This window comes from Chlamydotis macqueenii, chromosome 1 (assembly GCF_036417535.1).
Source record: "Chlamydotis macqueenii isolate bChlMac1 chromosome 1, bChlMac1.mat, whole genome shotgun sequence".
In the NCBI taxonomy this organism is placed as follows: Eukaryota; Metazoa; Chordata; class Aves; order Otidiformes; family Otididae; genus Chlamydotis; species Chlamydotis macqueenii.
In genome coordinates this window covers 107509723-107525580 of record NC_141556.1, presented here as the reverse complement: position 1 = coordinate 107525580, position 15858 = coordinate 107509723, and the positions used below count along the sequence as shown (strand labels likewise).

General features: G+C 36.6%; 1 protein-coding gene across 1 annotated transcript in view; it reads left to right on the top strand.

The window, feature by feature from the left end:
- Positions 1-15858, top strand: part of ROBO2 (roundabout guidance receptor 2) — a 474965-nt gene that overhangs the window by 39645 nt on the left and 419462 nt on the right. The window contains exon 2 of the mRNA XM_086763780.1: positions 7740-8066. Within this exon, the coding sequence (XP_086619906.1) occupies positions 7740-8066 (327 nt within the window). The remainder of the gene's footprint in view (positions 1-7739; positions 8067-15858) is intronic.

Here is a 15858-nt window from a genome sequence, read left to right as displayed (position 1 = left end):
CTAGAAAAGATTCTGCAGAGACTGTTGTAGCTATTCATCCTGTCCTTAAAGCACATTATTCTTTTAATTGTAGTTTTAATACCTCAATGTCAGGATGTTCTTGTTCTTATTTTGGGCAGTGAAAATAACCCAAGATTCTAGCATTAAAAATATTCTTTGGCATTAAAATCTATCTTTGGAGCTATCCACTAAGTAAAATCAAATATATTCAAGCCTTTTCCTTCCTGCATCTATTACTTTCTATTACAGGAGACTTCTTTTTTTTTTTTTTTTTTTTTTTCCCTTTACAGTTTTCCTGTTTCTTTTCTTGATAAACAGGTCTTTTGCACTGTCTGAGAGAGAACGTGTTGTTGACAAAACTCTTGTAAAGAATGCATTCAAAATGCTATCAAAAGCACAGAACAAGCTAATAATCTCTCAGACACAATATTGATTGCTTTCACTTGTAGCAAACATGCGCCTTGAAATGTCAGTATGATTGTTGTTTTTTTTTTTTTTGGTTGATGTTTCTTTATTCTACTACTGGTTTATAGTAAAGTGTATATTATGAACATGTCTTTCAAGTTCAATTGTCTTTCAGGCATTACTTTTTTTCTGAACTAAATATATAATACACTTGTTAAGCATGACCTATCAGAACTACGGAACTGAAAATGTTTCAAGTGTACAACACAGTGGAATATATCACATCATATTTTAAACTTCCCTTTGAATAGCAATAAAATGAGAACATTAGGGGGGACAGAATAGTAGGTGGCACCTCTGTAGCAGGGATGTCTGGTATCCATAGTGTTAAATGGCTGTTAGACCTTTTATTGAAAATCTAGTCCCAGCTTTCTTTTTTTTTTTATTTAATCCAAGTATATTAAAGCTATGTCTTTGGAATGTCAACGAAATAAAAACATGAGCCTTTGGAAAGGACATAAAAGGAGTAGTAGCCTTAGAGATCAACTTAGGAAGAGCTTTACTTTATGTAGAAAGTCATGTAGGAAAAAAAATTGAAGAATTGGTGAAGAGGTGCAAATAAATGATATGTCAGACAGCTGAATCACTGGTGAGAAGCAGTGACAAGTGGAGATAAAGTCAGAAAGGAAGAGAGAATATTGGGGAGGTTCTTGAAGGCAATTCCAAGACCTGTATTATGAAATACCAAAATACTAAATGTATTAACATTTAGACCAATAAAATATTGTTTTTTCTTTAAAATTGCTTATTAGTTATAATGAGATCACTAGCATTCCTATTAACTACCACTGGTCTAGTAGCCATGAACATATTGGTGACTTGAGAAATTAATGAAATGGCTATGAATTTAGTCTGTACTGTTGCTTTTCTTGTGTGACAGACCATTGGCTTTGTAGATACTTATATAAAGAATAGGCTTAATAGATGGAATCAACTTTTGGTCTTGATGTGAAGCTAATAAATTAAAACTGGAGGAGTGTGAAGTGCAATAAATGAGAAGTCTTTTCCTTGAAATTTGAAAGATGGTGGCCTAGGAGGACCAGAAGGTGAATTGCCAAATGCATTTTTCTGTCAAGATACATGTATATATTGCACACATGCATACACACACACAGAGCACATTACCCTTAGGGCAGGGATTGCATAGTGGCTTTGTGGAAATGTACTGAAAAAGAATAGGATCTTGACTCTTTGTTTTAGTTTCCTTTTCTTTTTGCTATTGTGTCTCTATAGCAAATCTATTTTTTTGATTAATAAAAATTTTGATTAATAAAATAGGCTAAATTGAAAATACTAAGTACAAAAATTCATAAGATAGGAAGGGGAGTATAAGAGCCAGTGGCGAATATATTTCAATGCATGTGCTGCATCTGGACATCTAAATAACTGGAGCTACCTCTTGCCTTTTTGTGCCAAAGGGTTTCCTCCAGCAGCTTCCTCTTGCTCAACTCCAGTATGAGGCTGAGCTTCCCATGTTGAGTGTCCTGACCTCTACAGACATTAGCAATGACTGATGCAGAAATGATTCACATAAAGGTAGATATGAATGCAAGAGTGTTCATTACCTGTGAAGTGACAGTTTATCACAAATGTATAAAGTCACAAATTATTATGAGAACTACAGCATTTCCCATTAGTCAACATTTATCAGGTCAGCAATTATCAGTAGTTACCAGGCTTTGATGTCTGAATATGAAAGCTATGTTTGTTAGAGTGACAAAACATTGTCTTGCAGTATTTTACACAATGCTAGTTGCCAACTTGATGTTCACTTTAAAATGAAGATGACTTTATTCAAATGTAAACATACAACAGAATAGCATTAATGCCTGGTGAACAATATACAGGATTTCATGATCCATATTATAGTTTTCATTAACTGTAGACTGTAACTTATGTTTTGCCATAGGAATTTCAAATAGATTCTTTATGAAATACAGAAAAATTCTCCATTTAAGTATTAGTATCTACCAGTAGAAGCAAATAAATAAATAATAATATAAAAGCTAGACTTAACTGATTCAATATTTTACTTTACTTACTCCAAGCAGTGACTGGAAAATTTCATGGAGCTTTTCACTGAAATAAATGTTGCTGTTGGCTAAGTAGCTTTCAATGTGATTATTTTTTTTTTAGTAGTTAGTTTTATAATCTTTTTCTTTTAAATGAGTGCTGGCTTATGAATCTGAACAACAGCAAACGGGGTGAAGGTGAAGAACAGCAAACAATTAGCAATATACTCTTACTGTGCTGTTTACCTGGAAAGAAACCAGTGAAAACATTTGAATCTGTTAAGATGAGTTAACATGTGGGATAAAGCAATGCATTAATAGTGTTCCATCAGTTATCTCCTGCTACTTGGCAGTAGTTCTGATTTAGCCCCTGAGGACTATCAAACTTGGTAACTTAAGTTACTGATGAAATATTGCTTGAGCAGCTCGCCCATGTTAGATTTTCTAGCTCTGGTAACATCCACTCTACTGTGACCTTTGTATTAGTTTGCATCTGTCCCAAGCCATATTTTCTGAAAGAGTCTGAATTACTTCTACTAATAGCTTTCTAATCAGTAGATATCAGAAGCTGCCCTGCAGATGTGGCTTCCTTCCTTCTTTGCCTTATCCCCATTAAAAAAGCTGTTTGAAGGAGAGAACATTGAGCTATCTAGTACAGCAGTGTAAACAGATGTGGTGGGTTTGGCTATAGCACAGTCTTAGCAAAACTTTATTGGGAACTTCAACAGAATTAAGGCAGAATGATTTTTATTTATTTATTTCAGACACTGCCACTCCACCCCCCTAGGCTATTATGTTGAACTAATGTTGAAATCCAAAGATTGTAAGATTGCTTATACCTTCACTACATGCTTTTTCTAGCTTAGATTCTCACACACAAAACTAACAATCACACACATTGCTGCTGTGTGATTAGCAGTGTTCCAGATGACACTGAGGTTATGCTGAATGTTGTACTTATTTTCTGTGCTCTTTGTGATTTGCCTGATAGATATAATAGCATTGTGTCTTGATACTAATTCTTTTATAATTTCAACTGTTGTTTTTTTTCCTTGTTTTTGTATTAGGACTAATGTAGGAGTATCTCATGTTGTGGCAGGTGCCAGAAGTGCCATAGAATCACTGCTCCTTTTTTGCTTTTGTATGAGATAATCCTTTTTACTGATGAATTTTGTTCAGTAGTGAATTGTAATTGTGAATTACTCAGTCTGGGGCAGAAATATTTGTAAAACATAAGATGAGGTTTCAGAAATACACCAGGATAAAAGTATAAAGAGGTAAATTGAACACAGATGGCTTATGTCTTGGCTTTTGTTGGAGTAATCTTAGTAACTTTTTGTGTAATGCTGCAATATGAACATGGAAACATTAATATTAAAGGTGAGATACTATAATAGACTTACACATTATCTTTTTTTTGTGTCTGTTTTGGGATTTCTTTTTTTTTTTTTTTTTTTTTTTTTTGAACAGTGGTTTTAATTCTGTGAAGTAATAAGCAAAAAAGTGAGCCTAAAACTTTCTCTGTGAATTAGTTGATGAGATGTATATGAAATTAATCTTCTCGAGATATAGTATAACCAATCATCTGCAATAGCTATTTGAACCGTAATGTACAGGAAGTATTAGAGTACTCTGAGTATGTATTCAAGTAAGTGTTAATGCTTTCCTCTTCATAGATGCAGCTTCATGGCAGCTTTCAGTTAGTTGTGATATTGTAGGATTTTTTTCCAAAGGCATGATTTTGCCCAACAGCATGTGACAGCTAATTTGAAGTCATTGCAGTCCATCATAGTAATCACTACATAGGGACTTTTAAACTCAAGGGTTATTCACGTACTCTGTGCCTGCATGAGATATTACTGTATTGGAAATCCTTGAGGGAATAATGGAGAAGGAAGCTGCATTGGTAGTCCAGGATACACCACCTGTTGCCTGCTTCAGTACAACCACTTATCCTCTTGAGTAGACCATGGTTGCACCTCACCCTCCAGTAAAAGGAAAAAAAAAAACTTCTGCCCAGTTAGCTCAGAGTGTTAATTTTTCCATTCCTTCTAAATTAGGTTGTATTTGTAAAAGTATCGGAAGGTGGGATGGGGGAGAGTTGCAGTGGAAGAAGCAAAACTCAACTAGGAAAACACCATTTGGGGCTGTCTCTTTTTGGTACGTAGACCATGTCTGTGTTTGCCAGAAGAGGGGCAACAGAGTTAAGTTTTCGGTTTTGCTGCTTCTTTCTAAATCAGAATGTCCTTCTGGAATAGCTGTAGGTGCTCAGTTCAGTTTTCACAGAGGGAGTCTGCTGTGCTCTGTGATTGATTTCTTGTGTGTTTTTCTTCCCCCCTCTTAAGTGCATGTTGAAGAAAATAACTTGCAGCACTGAGATAGTTGAACGTACACCCAGCTATCACAGGAATGCCTGGTATGAGCCCCCCTCAGAACCCAGCTTGAGCTTTTCTCCTTGCTGATTGGCATGGTCTCTGCCGCCCGCATCTCAACCCTTTCTTGAGCACAAATTGCTTAATTAGGATAGAGTGAGGTATAAACATTAGTTTTGTGATAAACATCAGTACTGAAGGGGAAGAAGTACTCCTATTGTGACCTGAGGAGGGGTTTGGGGCTGTATAAGGTGGAAGGTTTAACTCTCATGGGAGAAAGCCCTTCTCAAAGGATTTAATATGGCCTGTAATTCTTTGTAGAATGTACTACTTCAAGTTTTGAACATTATCAACAAATCTTTGTGTATAAGCAAGCTACTATTTTGGATTTGCCTTTTGCATTTTTTTTGCTACTAACTTTGCTATACTCTGTAACCATTTATCAAAATTGATTCATATCTGTTCTCTTCTCTGATTTAAGTCCCTCTGAAATTTCAGAAATACCTCAGCTTTGGCGTTCTTACTGATACCGTTAGCAGGAATTTCTTAACCTCAGTTGGGTTTTGTTTCTTTTGAGAATAAGCAATGAAGTAAGTTGGTAGACTTGTGTAGAGACTTGTGTCTCTAGTCAATGTATGAAGCTTGCTTTTTAGTCCCATGTGCTGTGAAATTTTTAATTTTTGATAGTGATTTCAGTCTTTTTCAATGTTGTGTATGGGGTCGTGGTCTAGAGATACTTTTAAACTGCAAATTCCATTTGATTTAAATGTCTTTCTGTCAATAGAAAGGAGAATAAAATATATCTTTCTTTTATAAATGTGGTCTAAGTTTATTTGTGCTTAGGTGTAAATTGTATGTGTGTTTTCATGCACTGGCAGTACAGCTTATGGATGGTAATATGCTGGTAATAGAGTCTGGTAGCCACTAAGAGTCCATTTGTGCAGCAGTGGTATAACACCTTATTGCTATGACAAGCCTTAGTTTATTGACCTGAGTGTTAGTAACACAGAAGTCCAAACATGGATTCACTCCATAGAAAGGATCCTTATTCCTTTCCTCATAACTTTTGGAGTAAATTAGGAACTGACAATATTTTAAAATTTGTAGTGCCTGGGATGTAATTAAGATACTGATGTTAAATTGCTTTTCTACTACTCAGCAAAACTGCTGATCAGAGAATTGAGACAAGTGTTTCACTAACCGGCAGAAGATGATATACCTTGTATTTAAGAAGTGCAGTCTAATTGTACTAGTGTGACAGCTCCACTGAAAGGATTTTCAGATTCCATGCCAGAAAAGATTATTTGTGCCAGCAATTAAAAGGACCTTATAAGAAAGATAGTGCCAAACTTTCTAGTAGGTCCTGTTGTGATAGGACAACAGGTAATGGTTTTAAAATACAAGGAGGTAGATTCAGACTAGACATAAGGAAGAAATTTTTTACAATGAGGGTTGTGGAACACTGGAACAGGTTGCCCAGAGAGGTGGTGGATGCCGCATCCCTGGAAACATTCAAGGCCAGGTTGGATGGGGCTCTGAGCAACCTGATCTGGTTGGAGATGTCCCTGCTCCTTGCAAGGGGGTTGGACTAGGTGACCTTTAAAGGTCCCTTCCAACCCAAACTTTTCTATGATTCTATGCATTAGGAGAGCTGACTTCATTTTCATGAGAAGCAATGTAGAGGTATGAACTACTGTGATGTATTTGTGGCAGAAAAAAATGTTTGTCAGGCTAATATAGTCTAATTAAATATACAATAATGAACTATATCTGAATGACTGATGATGAATTTAGGAGTGTTGGACTTTGGTTTTCTGTTGGGTGACATTGTTCTTGCATTTACTCATCTCTACAATTTGTCTGTCAATAGCTGTAAAGCGGAGCATAACAACTGTGAAAGGATTATTATCTTTTTCAGAAAAAGGATGTTGCAAAATTTGTCTAGTGTTGTGATACCATTTAATTTTTTTGACAAGTGTTCCATGAAGATTTGGGATGCTATGACTTGTCTTAATGAAATTGCACTACATGGTAAAGGCTGTAATGGAAGGTTGGCACTGGGACTTTCTCCGGGGTGGTGGACCCAGCACAAATCTCTTCCACATACCTTACTTCTATAGGGTGTCCCCTCTGCCTTATTCAGGACTATATTGTATTTGTATTTGTGTGTATATATGTGCAATCCACTGAAAATTTCTGAAGTGTATCTGACATTTGAGATTTCCAAATAAAAACAGAGCTCATGAATGGCTTCAGACACTTCAAACAGTTAAAATTGCCAACTCTTGTACTAGAAATTTATGAAGGAAGGAACACTTTTCAGTTTTAGTTGTGGGTTTTTGTTTGTTTGTTTTTGGGATTGTTTTTTTTTTTCTTTCTGTTTCCATGCCTGGGCTGTTTGTGGAAAGAGCATACAAAGGACAAAACTACAAAGAACTGCTAACCAATAAGTGATAAGACACGGTGCTTTTAGATGTCCATCTGTTGAGTCTGGCAGATGAAAAGATGGGACATGGTAGAAATGAGTGGAATCTGAAAGCACATAGGAATCTAGAAGCAAATATAAATATGAAGATTGTTGGAACAAGGAAGAGATCATCATGCATGTAGGCATGACAGATCCTCCTTTAAGCCCAGTCTGCGTGTGTTACAGGTTTGATAATGCCTTAGAGGTGTATATCGGTAGTCTAACTCCAGTTTTTTAGCTTTGAAAGTCGCTGATACAGTCTCTAGTATCAGACAGAACAATATCTGATGTATACAGATTTTCATGTTTTCTTTTCTTAGAAAATTTTTCTGGCATTTAAGAGTAACTTGTGACGACTCTGTGTGAAGCCTAAAGTTAAAATAAATTGTTCTTTCCTCCCTTTCTCCTTTTCTTTTTCTGTAGGATCCCGTCTCCGCCAAGAGGACTTTCCACCACGGATTGTTGAGCATCCTTCAGACGTGATAGTCTCTAAAGGAGAGCCAACAACTCTGAACTGTAAAGCCGAAGGACGGCCAACTCCTACTATTGAGTGGTACAAGGACGGAGAGCGAGTGGAAACGGACAAGGATGATCCGCGCTCCCACCGTATGCTGCTGCCCAGCGGATCTTTATTTTTCTTACGTATCGTGCATGGACGCAGGAGTAAACCTGATGAAGGAAGTTATGTTTGCGTAGCAAGGAACTATCTTGGAGAAGCTGTGAGTCGCAATGCATCTCTGGAAGTGGCATGTGAGTAGTTTTATATGATTAGCATGGTATAAAACATTACAGTTGCTTTTATGCTGTCATCCAGCACTTGCACACAGTCAGCAGCCTGGGAGATAACGAATGTAGATAAGTATGGCATTTTGTCATTAGCTATAGCTCTCTGTCAAGGTATTTGTACATGCATTTATACAGTAGCAGTGACCGTACAGAATATGTGATTTATACTGAAGCAAAGTTCTAGTCGGTGTATAATCATGATTGGCACAAACATGGACAAAGGCTAATCTTCCTCTAAAGAATAATCTAATTTTTAAATTATGACTGAAGTTGGTTATACTGAAACTAATGTGGAAAAATCCCTATCATTTAATATAAGATGCACTGTCTGTTTCTCTTTATCTAGTCATCTGTTACCTCAACAGAAGCAGACAGCTTCTTGGTGACTCATGTTCTGTACTGCTGGAAACCTCAATATAAGCTCCTCTATCATAAAATTGGTACAGGCCTCATTCATTATGTGAATGGCAAGTGAAATTGTTGGTCATTTCTCTTATCATCCAGAGCAGTCTTACTCTTTATCGATTCTCTTTGTCTTGACAGAGAAGTCATCATGGTCTTTGAGACCACCCAGCATGCATGATCTGCTTCCAGTAGAGTTAGCAGAGACATTCTTTGTATTCACATAGCAAGCACGCTCATCATACATAAAATATTATTTTTTTTTCTACTTAGTTATTCAGAGTATCAGCTATGGGTAGCTGTATATCTTTACATGAAGCTGGATTTTAGTAGATTTATTTTAGTAGATATATGAATGCTGTTCTCTTGCTGGACTTGAGGGTTTTTCTCCCTACAGTTCTTCATATGGCAATAGTTTCACTAAACTGTGTTTGACTGAAGTAGGGCTTTAGCACAAACCTTGTATTGCTTAGTTGATAAAGAATGGATTTAAGTACATGTTAGGAGATATATTGGTTTAAAGGGGTGGAGGGGGAAGCACTAAAGAGAAATCTTTAGTCCTGATGCAGTGTGCAGATTTTTATAGCAAATGTTATGGGATCTTGAGGCTTCAGTCTTCACAGAAATTGCAGAAAATGCAATTTTTGAAACATTTATATGGTGATATAGGCCACATAGAACAGACTTGTTCACTACCTTTCACTTGTCGTAACCTAGATTCAGAACTGTTTCAAACAAAAGAATGAACAGTTTTTGCACACATTCAAGGCGCAAGTAAATGTGTATCTGCCAATAAAGGCATCACAGAATGTCATTCAGTTTTTGGTAAGTATTTAGGAACTCAGAAGATGACCAATTTAAGGAAGGCTGAAATCTGGGTGAGTATGACTCTAGACAAATTTACTGGATTATTTCTGTCTTTGTACATGTGGTTTTTAAACTGTTGAGAAATCCTATGAGAGGCATAAAGACCGAAATCTTTATTGCAATCCTGTAGATAGTCAAACCTGTCCTGTCAAAGTTCAGAAGATTGTTCAAGTTATACCTGGAGTCATCAAATTGAAGTGACTGATTATTTTGAAATCTAAAGATGCTCTGTATTTCATCAGTTTTCACTGATCCCTACTTCAGTGACTGCTAAGAGACTCTTGTTACAATATCCTTGGTCTCTGGAGTAACTGTTTTAACCACTGCAGCTGGTGGCAGGTCATGCATGAACTGTATGTGAGATAGTAGAAGACTTGAAAAATAATAAAAGTGTATTTCATTGTCAGAGATATTTTAGAGCAGGATCATAGAACGTGAAACCTGAGATCTGAAACCATAGCCAAAGTTTCTGCAATAGCACCGTGCACCTGACACCCGACTATTTTACTGTTTTCATAGCTTTGAAATTGAACTGACGGAATTCCCCAATTATATGGTTTAGCAGTCTAGAGTAGGCACTTCTGTTCCACTTCAGCAGTGCTTTGTCTTTCCTTGAGCCATACTGTGGCTGTGATTACAGGAAGGTCCTCGTCAAAGAAAAAAATTGTAAATAATATGTACGTTGCTTGTTTATTTAGTTTTAGAGATTCTGCTGGTTCACTGGTCTTAAAAGCACGTGGCAATGCTCAGCATGTGTATCAAAGACATCTTCTGATAGCAAAACTACCTTGTTTCCCTTAGTTTTGAGACACTTTTTAATACGGTTTTTGATTCTAAAACAAGTTTTCAAGTCACTATCAGAGAACAGTTATTTTAAGGCTTTTTAGCTGTGTTTCTAATGTTGGCATTTCTGGAGAAGATGGGCAGGTCTGTAGCAGCCCATTTGCACACGAGGGAAATTAATTGTTGCTGACAGCCTGTTGTCAGCAGTGAGTCCTCATTCACCTGCTCTCAACTGCTGCTGAAAACTGTTGAGTTGTCTGGATGCTGCAGCCCTGTCCATGGGAACTGGGACAGCCGCATGCAATCGGGTCTTACTTGTGCTCTGTCATGGTGTTGAAAACTGCTCTTTCTACACTAAGCCAAGAAAAAGAGCACCAGAAAAAGGACAGTTGTCCTTTGCTGACAACACGATTTTGGATTATTATCTGATTGTAGGTGGCCTCAAGTTGTGCCATTAGAGACAAACTGCTGCTTTTTACAGGCTTAAAATGTTTGTCTGCTGTTTTAGTGCAAGAATCAGTAATTGTTTTACTTTGCTTATTAAATTATCAGTCACTAATAATGTACATTTGCAACTTTTGAATGATTTATGAAGAAATATTTATTGGGTTTATGTATCTGTTAAGTGTGTTCATGCTTATGCATTCAGATGATAAACTGTTAGATGTGATTCATTCTCAGATATTTACCTTTCCCCCTGTCCCTCCCATGGGCACCTGCCACATGAGCAGTGACATTGAAAATCTTCTGATGTATCCATATTTGTGTGTAAAGACAGAAGAAAAACTCTACAGTGAAACTCAGTTGGGGCACACAGTGATTTGGACTATAGTGTGGCCCATCTTGAATGCAATCCTTTTGCCCCTTGGTTTTTTTAGAGTGATTTTTTGCAAGTTGCTGAGGTCCCTAAGCTCTTTTGGATTGAGTAGCAGTTAACACCTTTCCCAAACATGATTAATTTAGGTACCAGTCCATCCAAAGCGATTAAGTATGCTTTTAAATCCATTCCTGTTCAGCGTATGTGCATACAATCAAGGGCAGATATTTTTGTGCTGATGTATGTCCTCAGAAAAATTTCTGTGTGCCAGTGAAATTGTGAAGAACTGTGATTTGGGAAGTTACTTAAAAGACATAATTAACATGTAGAATGTGCTTTTAGATTTTTTTTTTTTTTTGCCTTTAATTTAGAAAGTATTTTAGAAGACGTTTAGGAAGAAATAGGAGTTTGTAATTCAAGGCACAGTTTAGCATTGCTATAACTTATATTATTTCATTCTTCTTTTAATGTGTTAATCCATGGTGTGCTTTGTGCGGGTTACTTTTTTCAGCATAAGCTTGCTCAGAAGGAAAAATTAATGCTAATGCTAGCAGCAAAACCATTCTTCCACTGTTTATGTGGCAAATTCCAATGTAGTATTTGTATCTTTTATGGTTACATCATTAAAAATAAGTGTTCTAGTCCTGAAATAACTACAAAGAATTGTATTCAAAAGAGTAAAATGTCTTTCTTTTGATTTGGTGTATTAGAATTTTTAATTGAAATTTCAATGTCAACAAGGGTTGACATTATTAGAAATCTGTTGATGCTTTGATTTTTCTTGGGAGGATTTTAGAAAGGGAAGTAGGCTAGAAATAGTTTGATATTTTATGAAACTGCTTTCATATTTGAAAGCCGGAAGTTTAAAAACAGAAGCGCAGTTTTTCTACAATGTACGAATTGACACGACTGAACCAACGTACTGGAGTTTTCCAGTGGGAGTATCAGGAGACACATTTGCAATAACCACTGTAGCTAGGATTTCAGCTGCAAGTGCCAGGGTGCCACGTGTAAGCCAGAGAAAGAGTGTGAGGGTCCTCGCCTGGACTCAGGCTGCTGCCTCTGGTCTAGCCTGAGTCAGCGGCAGCCCCCAGAGATAGCAGCTGTAGCCCCAGGTGTTAAATATGTGACAGCAGCTTGATCTATCGACCACTGTAAGAGGGGGCTTTGGGCTAAATGAAAATTCATGAAAAATTGATGAAGTCCCCAGATTATTTTTTTTTTTCCCTTTTCCTTTTCCAGTGCTGTGCCAATGCAGCGAGGAGAGATTAAATGAGGTGTTGAACGCTTTAGTGGCAAGGAGGTTGTGGTTCAAAGGTCGGGGGTCAAGGGAGGGAAAAAAGACCAATTTTCTACCTTACTTTCCTTTAAAAGAAAACACAAGGCTTTTCAGATTTGCTGGGATTTGCTGCCATTTTAGTATAAGAATAAAGCTCAGGAATATTCATAAATAACGTTCTTTTCTGCATGGGTTGGCAAAGGGAAGGAGTGTGTGGGCTGGTGCTAATAGAAAACAATGGAAGACTCTGAGTCATAATTCAATTGGAGAACCAGAAATAGATTGAATTTTGTAATGGCAGTATAAATTTGGGCTTCCATCTTTCTGAGTCTGTGCTTGAACTGAAGTCATTTGCAGAGAGAAGAGGTCTTGCATTATTTATATGTCACAGATTGCTTGAATAGTGGGCTATTGGAACTCTCTCTAAACATGATGATCCTGTTTATGTTAGATCCAAAACTGAATTACGTTTTCATCTGTAACAAGACAGGTTATAGTAGTACACTGAGTTTAGTATGAAGAGTCACAGGTGTATTCCAAAGCAAGCATAAGCCAGATCTTAAACACGAGCGACAGTAATTTTATGAATAAAACACGCATGTATTCAGTGAATAAAGACTGAGAGGTATAAAATATATGCTATGCAATCATCCCTGTACCATAATGCTAATGTCTATTTGCTGGAGCATGTGCAAAAGTCTCCAAAATGCTCATAATATTGGAGTTAATAATTTCATTTGAGCTGTTTGGGGTAAAGACCACCTGTAAAATAAAATTTAAAAAAAGCACCATGTATGTGACTGTAAAATGGATGGATTATTTTTTTAATCTAGTTTCTGCTCAACATATGACTTAAATATAAAAGTTGTTATTAGTTCTGTTACTGGTAATTTCAAAGTCTGATTTGCTTTGGGATTCCTTTCACACGTGGAGAGTACATCCTGTCCATTTATTTATACCTCTTTCTCCCTCATCCTTCTCAACAGAGTGTGAAAAGCTTCCTCTCTGAGCTGGCAGTCTTCTGCTTTCATCAAGACAGAAGTAATTATTGTGGAAATTGAAATGCTGGAGACTGTGGTCCTGTGGATGAGCCATATTAGGACACTGAAAAGCATCATGCTTTTTCTTACTCTACATTTCTAAAGAAATACAACAAACCATGGCTATTATCACAGCACACTTAATGAAAATAAAATTCCCCTCATAGAAGAAAATAAATAAAATTGTACCTGTTTAGATAATCAGGGAAAAGGCAGATTTCATAAGATGGAAGGGAACACTTCAAACCTTCTCTGTACTTCTGAAGCTTGCGATAAGCAATTTCTGTTGATTAGAATGAAACCATTGGGAATACCACTGTTAGAAACCGTTATATAATACAGCATTTCTACATAGGACATAATTCTTACAGTTACTATTAGAAATTAAAGAGGTTGATAAATATCAATGAATGAAGCCATATCAGATAAATCAAGATCTGCCTGATGTTTCACCACAAAGCTTCCTTTTGAGCCAAAAAAAGTAGTTCTGTCTATTTACTTTATTAGTTTAGCTTTTAGTGAGTATGTGTTTCTGCTGCTTTTGAATTCACCTAGATATTTGAGAGGGTGTGATTTTTGTACTAGTAGCCAGAGTGAACTACAGGTTTTATGACAGAGGTGCTCTTCATAAGGATAAACTAGACTGTATCTCCTGTTGTTAACACATTTCTCGCAAACTGTTTAAGATTGTGCTTCATTATCGATGCTTTCAATATGGACAAAAACAGTCCTTCCCATCATCATCCACTAGGATTTAGACAAGTGACTGCACCATTACGTCTTCATTTCTTATCCTTTGAGCTCCACTTGGACATGCAAATTTAAATGTTTAGTTCAAGGCTAAAAATGCTAATGACTCCTCACATTTAAGAGCTATCACACTGATGGTAGATCCAAAGACATTTAACATTATTTCAGTCATAATATCAAGCTGTACAGCACCTGTAGGTTTCTCCAGACCTCGTTCTTGTTCTCCAGTTTCTTTTTCTTAACTTTTTTTTGTACTGTGATCATCTCATAATAGATTTTTTTTTTTTGTAGGTGTTCACAACACAATGAGCTCTAAAGAGAGATACGCAGATTTGTACAGAACAGACAGGGTTGGGTATCAGATGAGTGTTCACTGTGAGCACTTAAGCTGAGCTGGTTATGTGTGCTGAGAAGGGTGCAACAGCCCAGCAAGAAGTTTCCTTAACAGCTGGAAGCTGGTGCCACTATGTGAATTAATTCCTTCATAACTGGTTAGTACGTCTTTGCAACATGCTCTCTTGCACTGTGTAGTTATACAGGCTGGTATCATCCCTGGTATTCCTGTAGTAGAAATACACATCTAACATCCAGAAATGGTTACAGAAGCTTTCTGTAGGATCTCCAATTTATTCCTTGATTTCTTCTGCCCAGCATCTACCCTTTTTTTCTGTATCTAAAAGAGGATTTTCAATGTTAACATTGTTAGGAGCTATTTGCAGTGTGCTCCATCTGATTCTGCTTCTAATAATTTCTTGCACATTTCCTCTTTTGATTTTTATCGGCTTCCTTCTTCCCCTTGCCTTTGATTTTAATTTATTTTTTAAAATAAAATCCTGCTGTTTATATGTCTTTGAACGTTCTACTCGATAAAATGTTGAAAGCCAAGGAACTACTGATGATTTTACAGAAACCATGAAAGAGATCAGCTGTTGGCTAATTTCTTAGTGTGCACATCATCATGTACTAATTTTTTTGGTTGACATTTCTATGATTTTCAGTTCATCTGGGAAATAAAGGAGAACAAGATAACATTGCATTTTTACAACTGTCCCCTTTGCTTAGGAGTCTATAAGCACTATTTGAATGTTAATTTAAATATGAGCTATTTTTGGTGTATGCTTCAGATATGTTTTACTATTCTGCAATGTCAGATAGGTTTTTAAAAAAGTACTAATTTGAAGCGGTACTTCAGACCACTCCTTTGCAAATGTTGCATGATCGCAGTTCTAACAAAGTTCATTACTATGATAATTAATAGGTGTTATTAGGTTGATTGGTGTATGGTTTATATATGCACATATATATATATGTATGTAGTTTTTTTATTCTGATAAACATTGTATTTGTTTGAGGACACCAGAACCTTATCCTTCTTCCATATTTTTTTTTCCCCTGTCTTTATTCAGATATGTTCTTCCCCCGTTCCTGTTCTTGGAGGGCTAAAATTTAATCATGGCTTTAGTGATACTTCCACTTCAAATGCTCCCACAGATGTTATACTTTGAATAAGTTTCTAATATATGGAATTTATGTAGGAAATGAAGGAGTGGTTTTGGTTTTTCAAGTGGCAGTGATGTGAATGTGTACTGATAGTTGGAAATTGCTTCATCATGTTAGAGGAGGGAGGCGTAGGCAGTCACTTTCTGCTGTCTCATAGATCTGTCAGCCACTGTACAAAGGGATGTAGAGATGTAAAGAACTGGATCACTAAGTCCTCTGTATTCTACACAGCTGTATTTTTTAAGTCCATTCTGCAGCATTTCAAGCTGCACTTTGAAAAGCAGTTTCATTGCTTTCCCCTTCATCCCTGAGCTCACT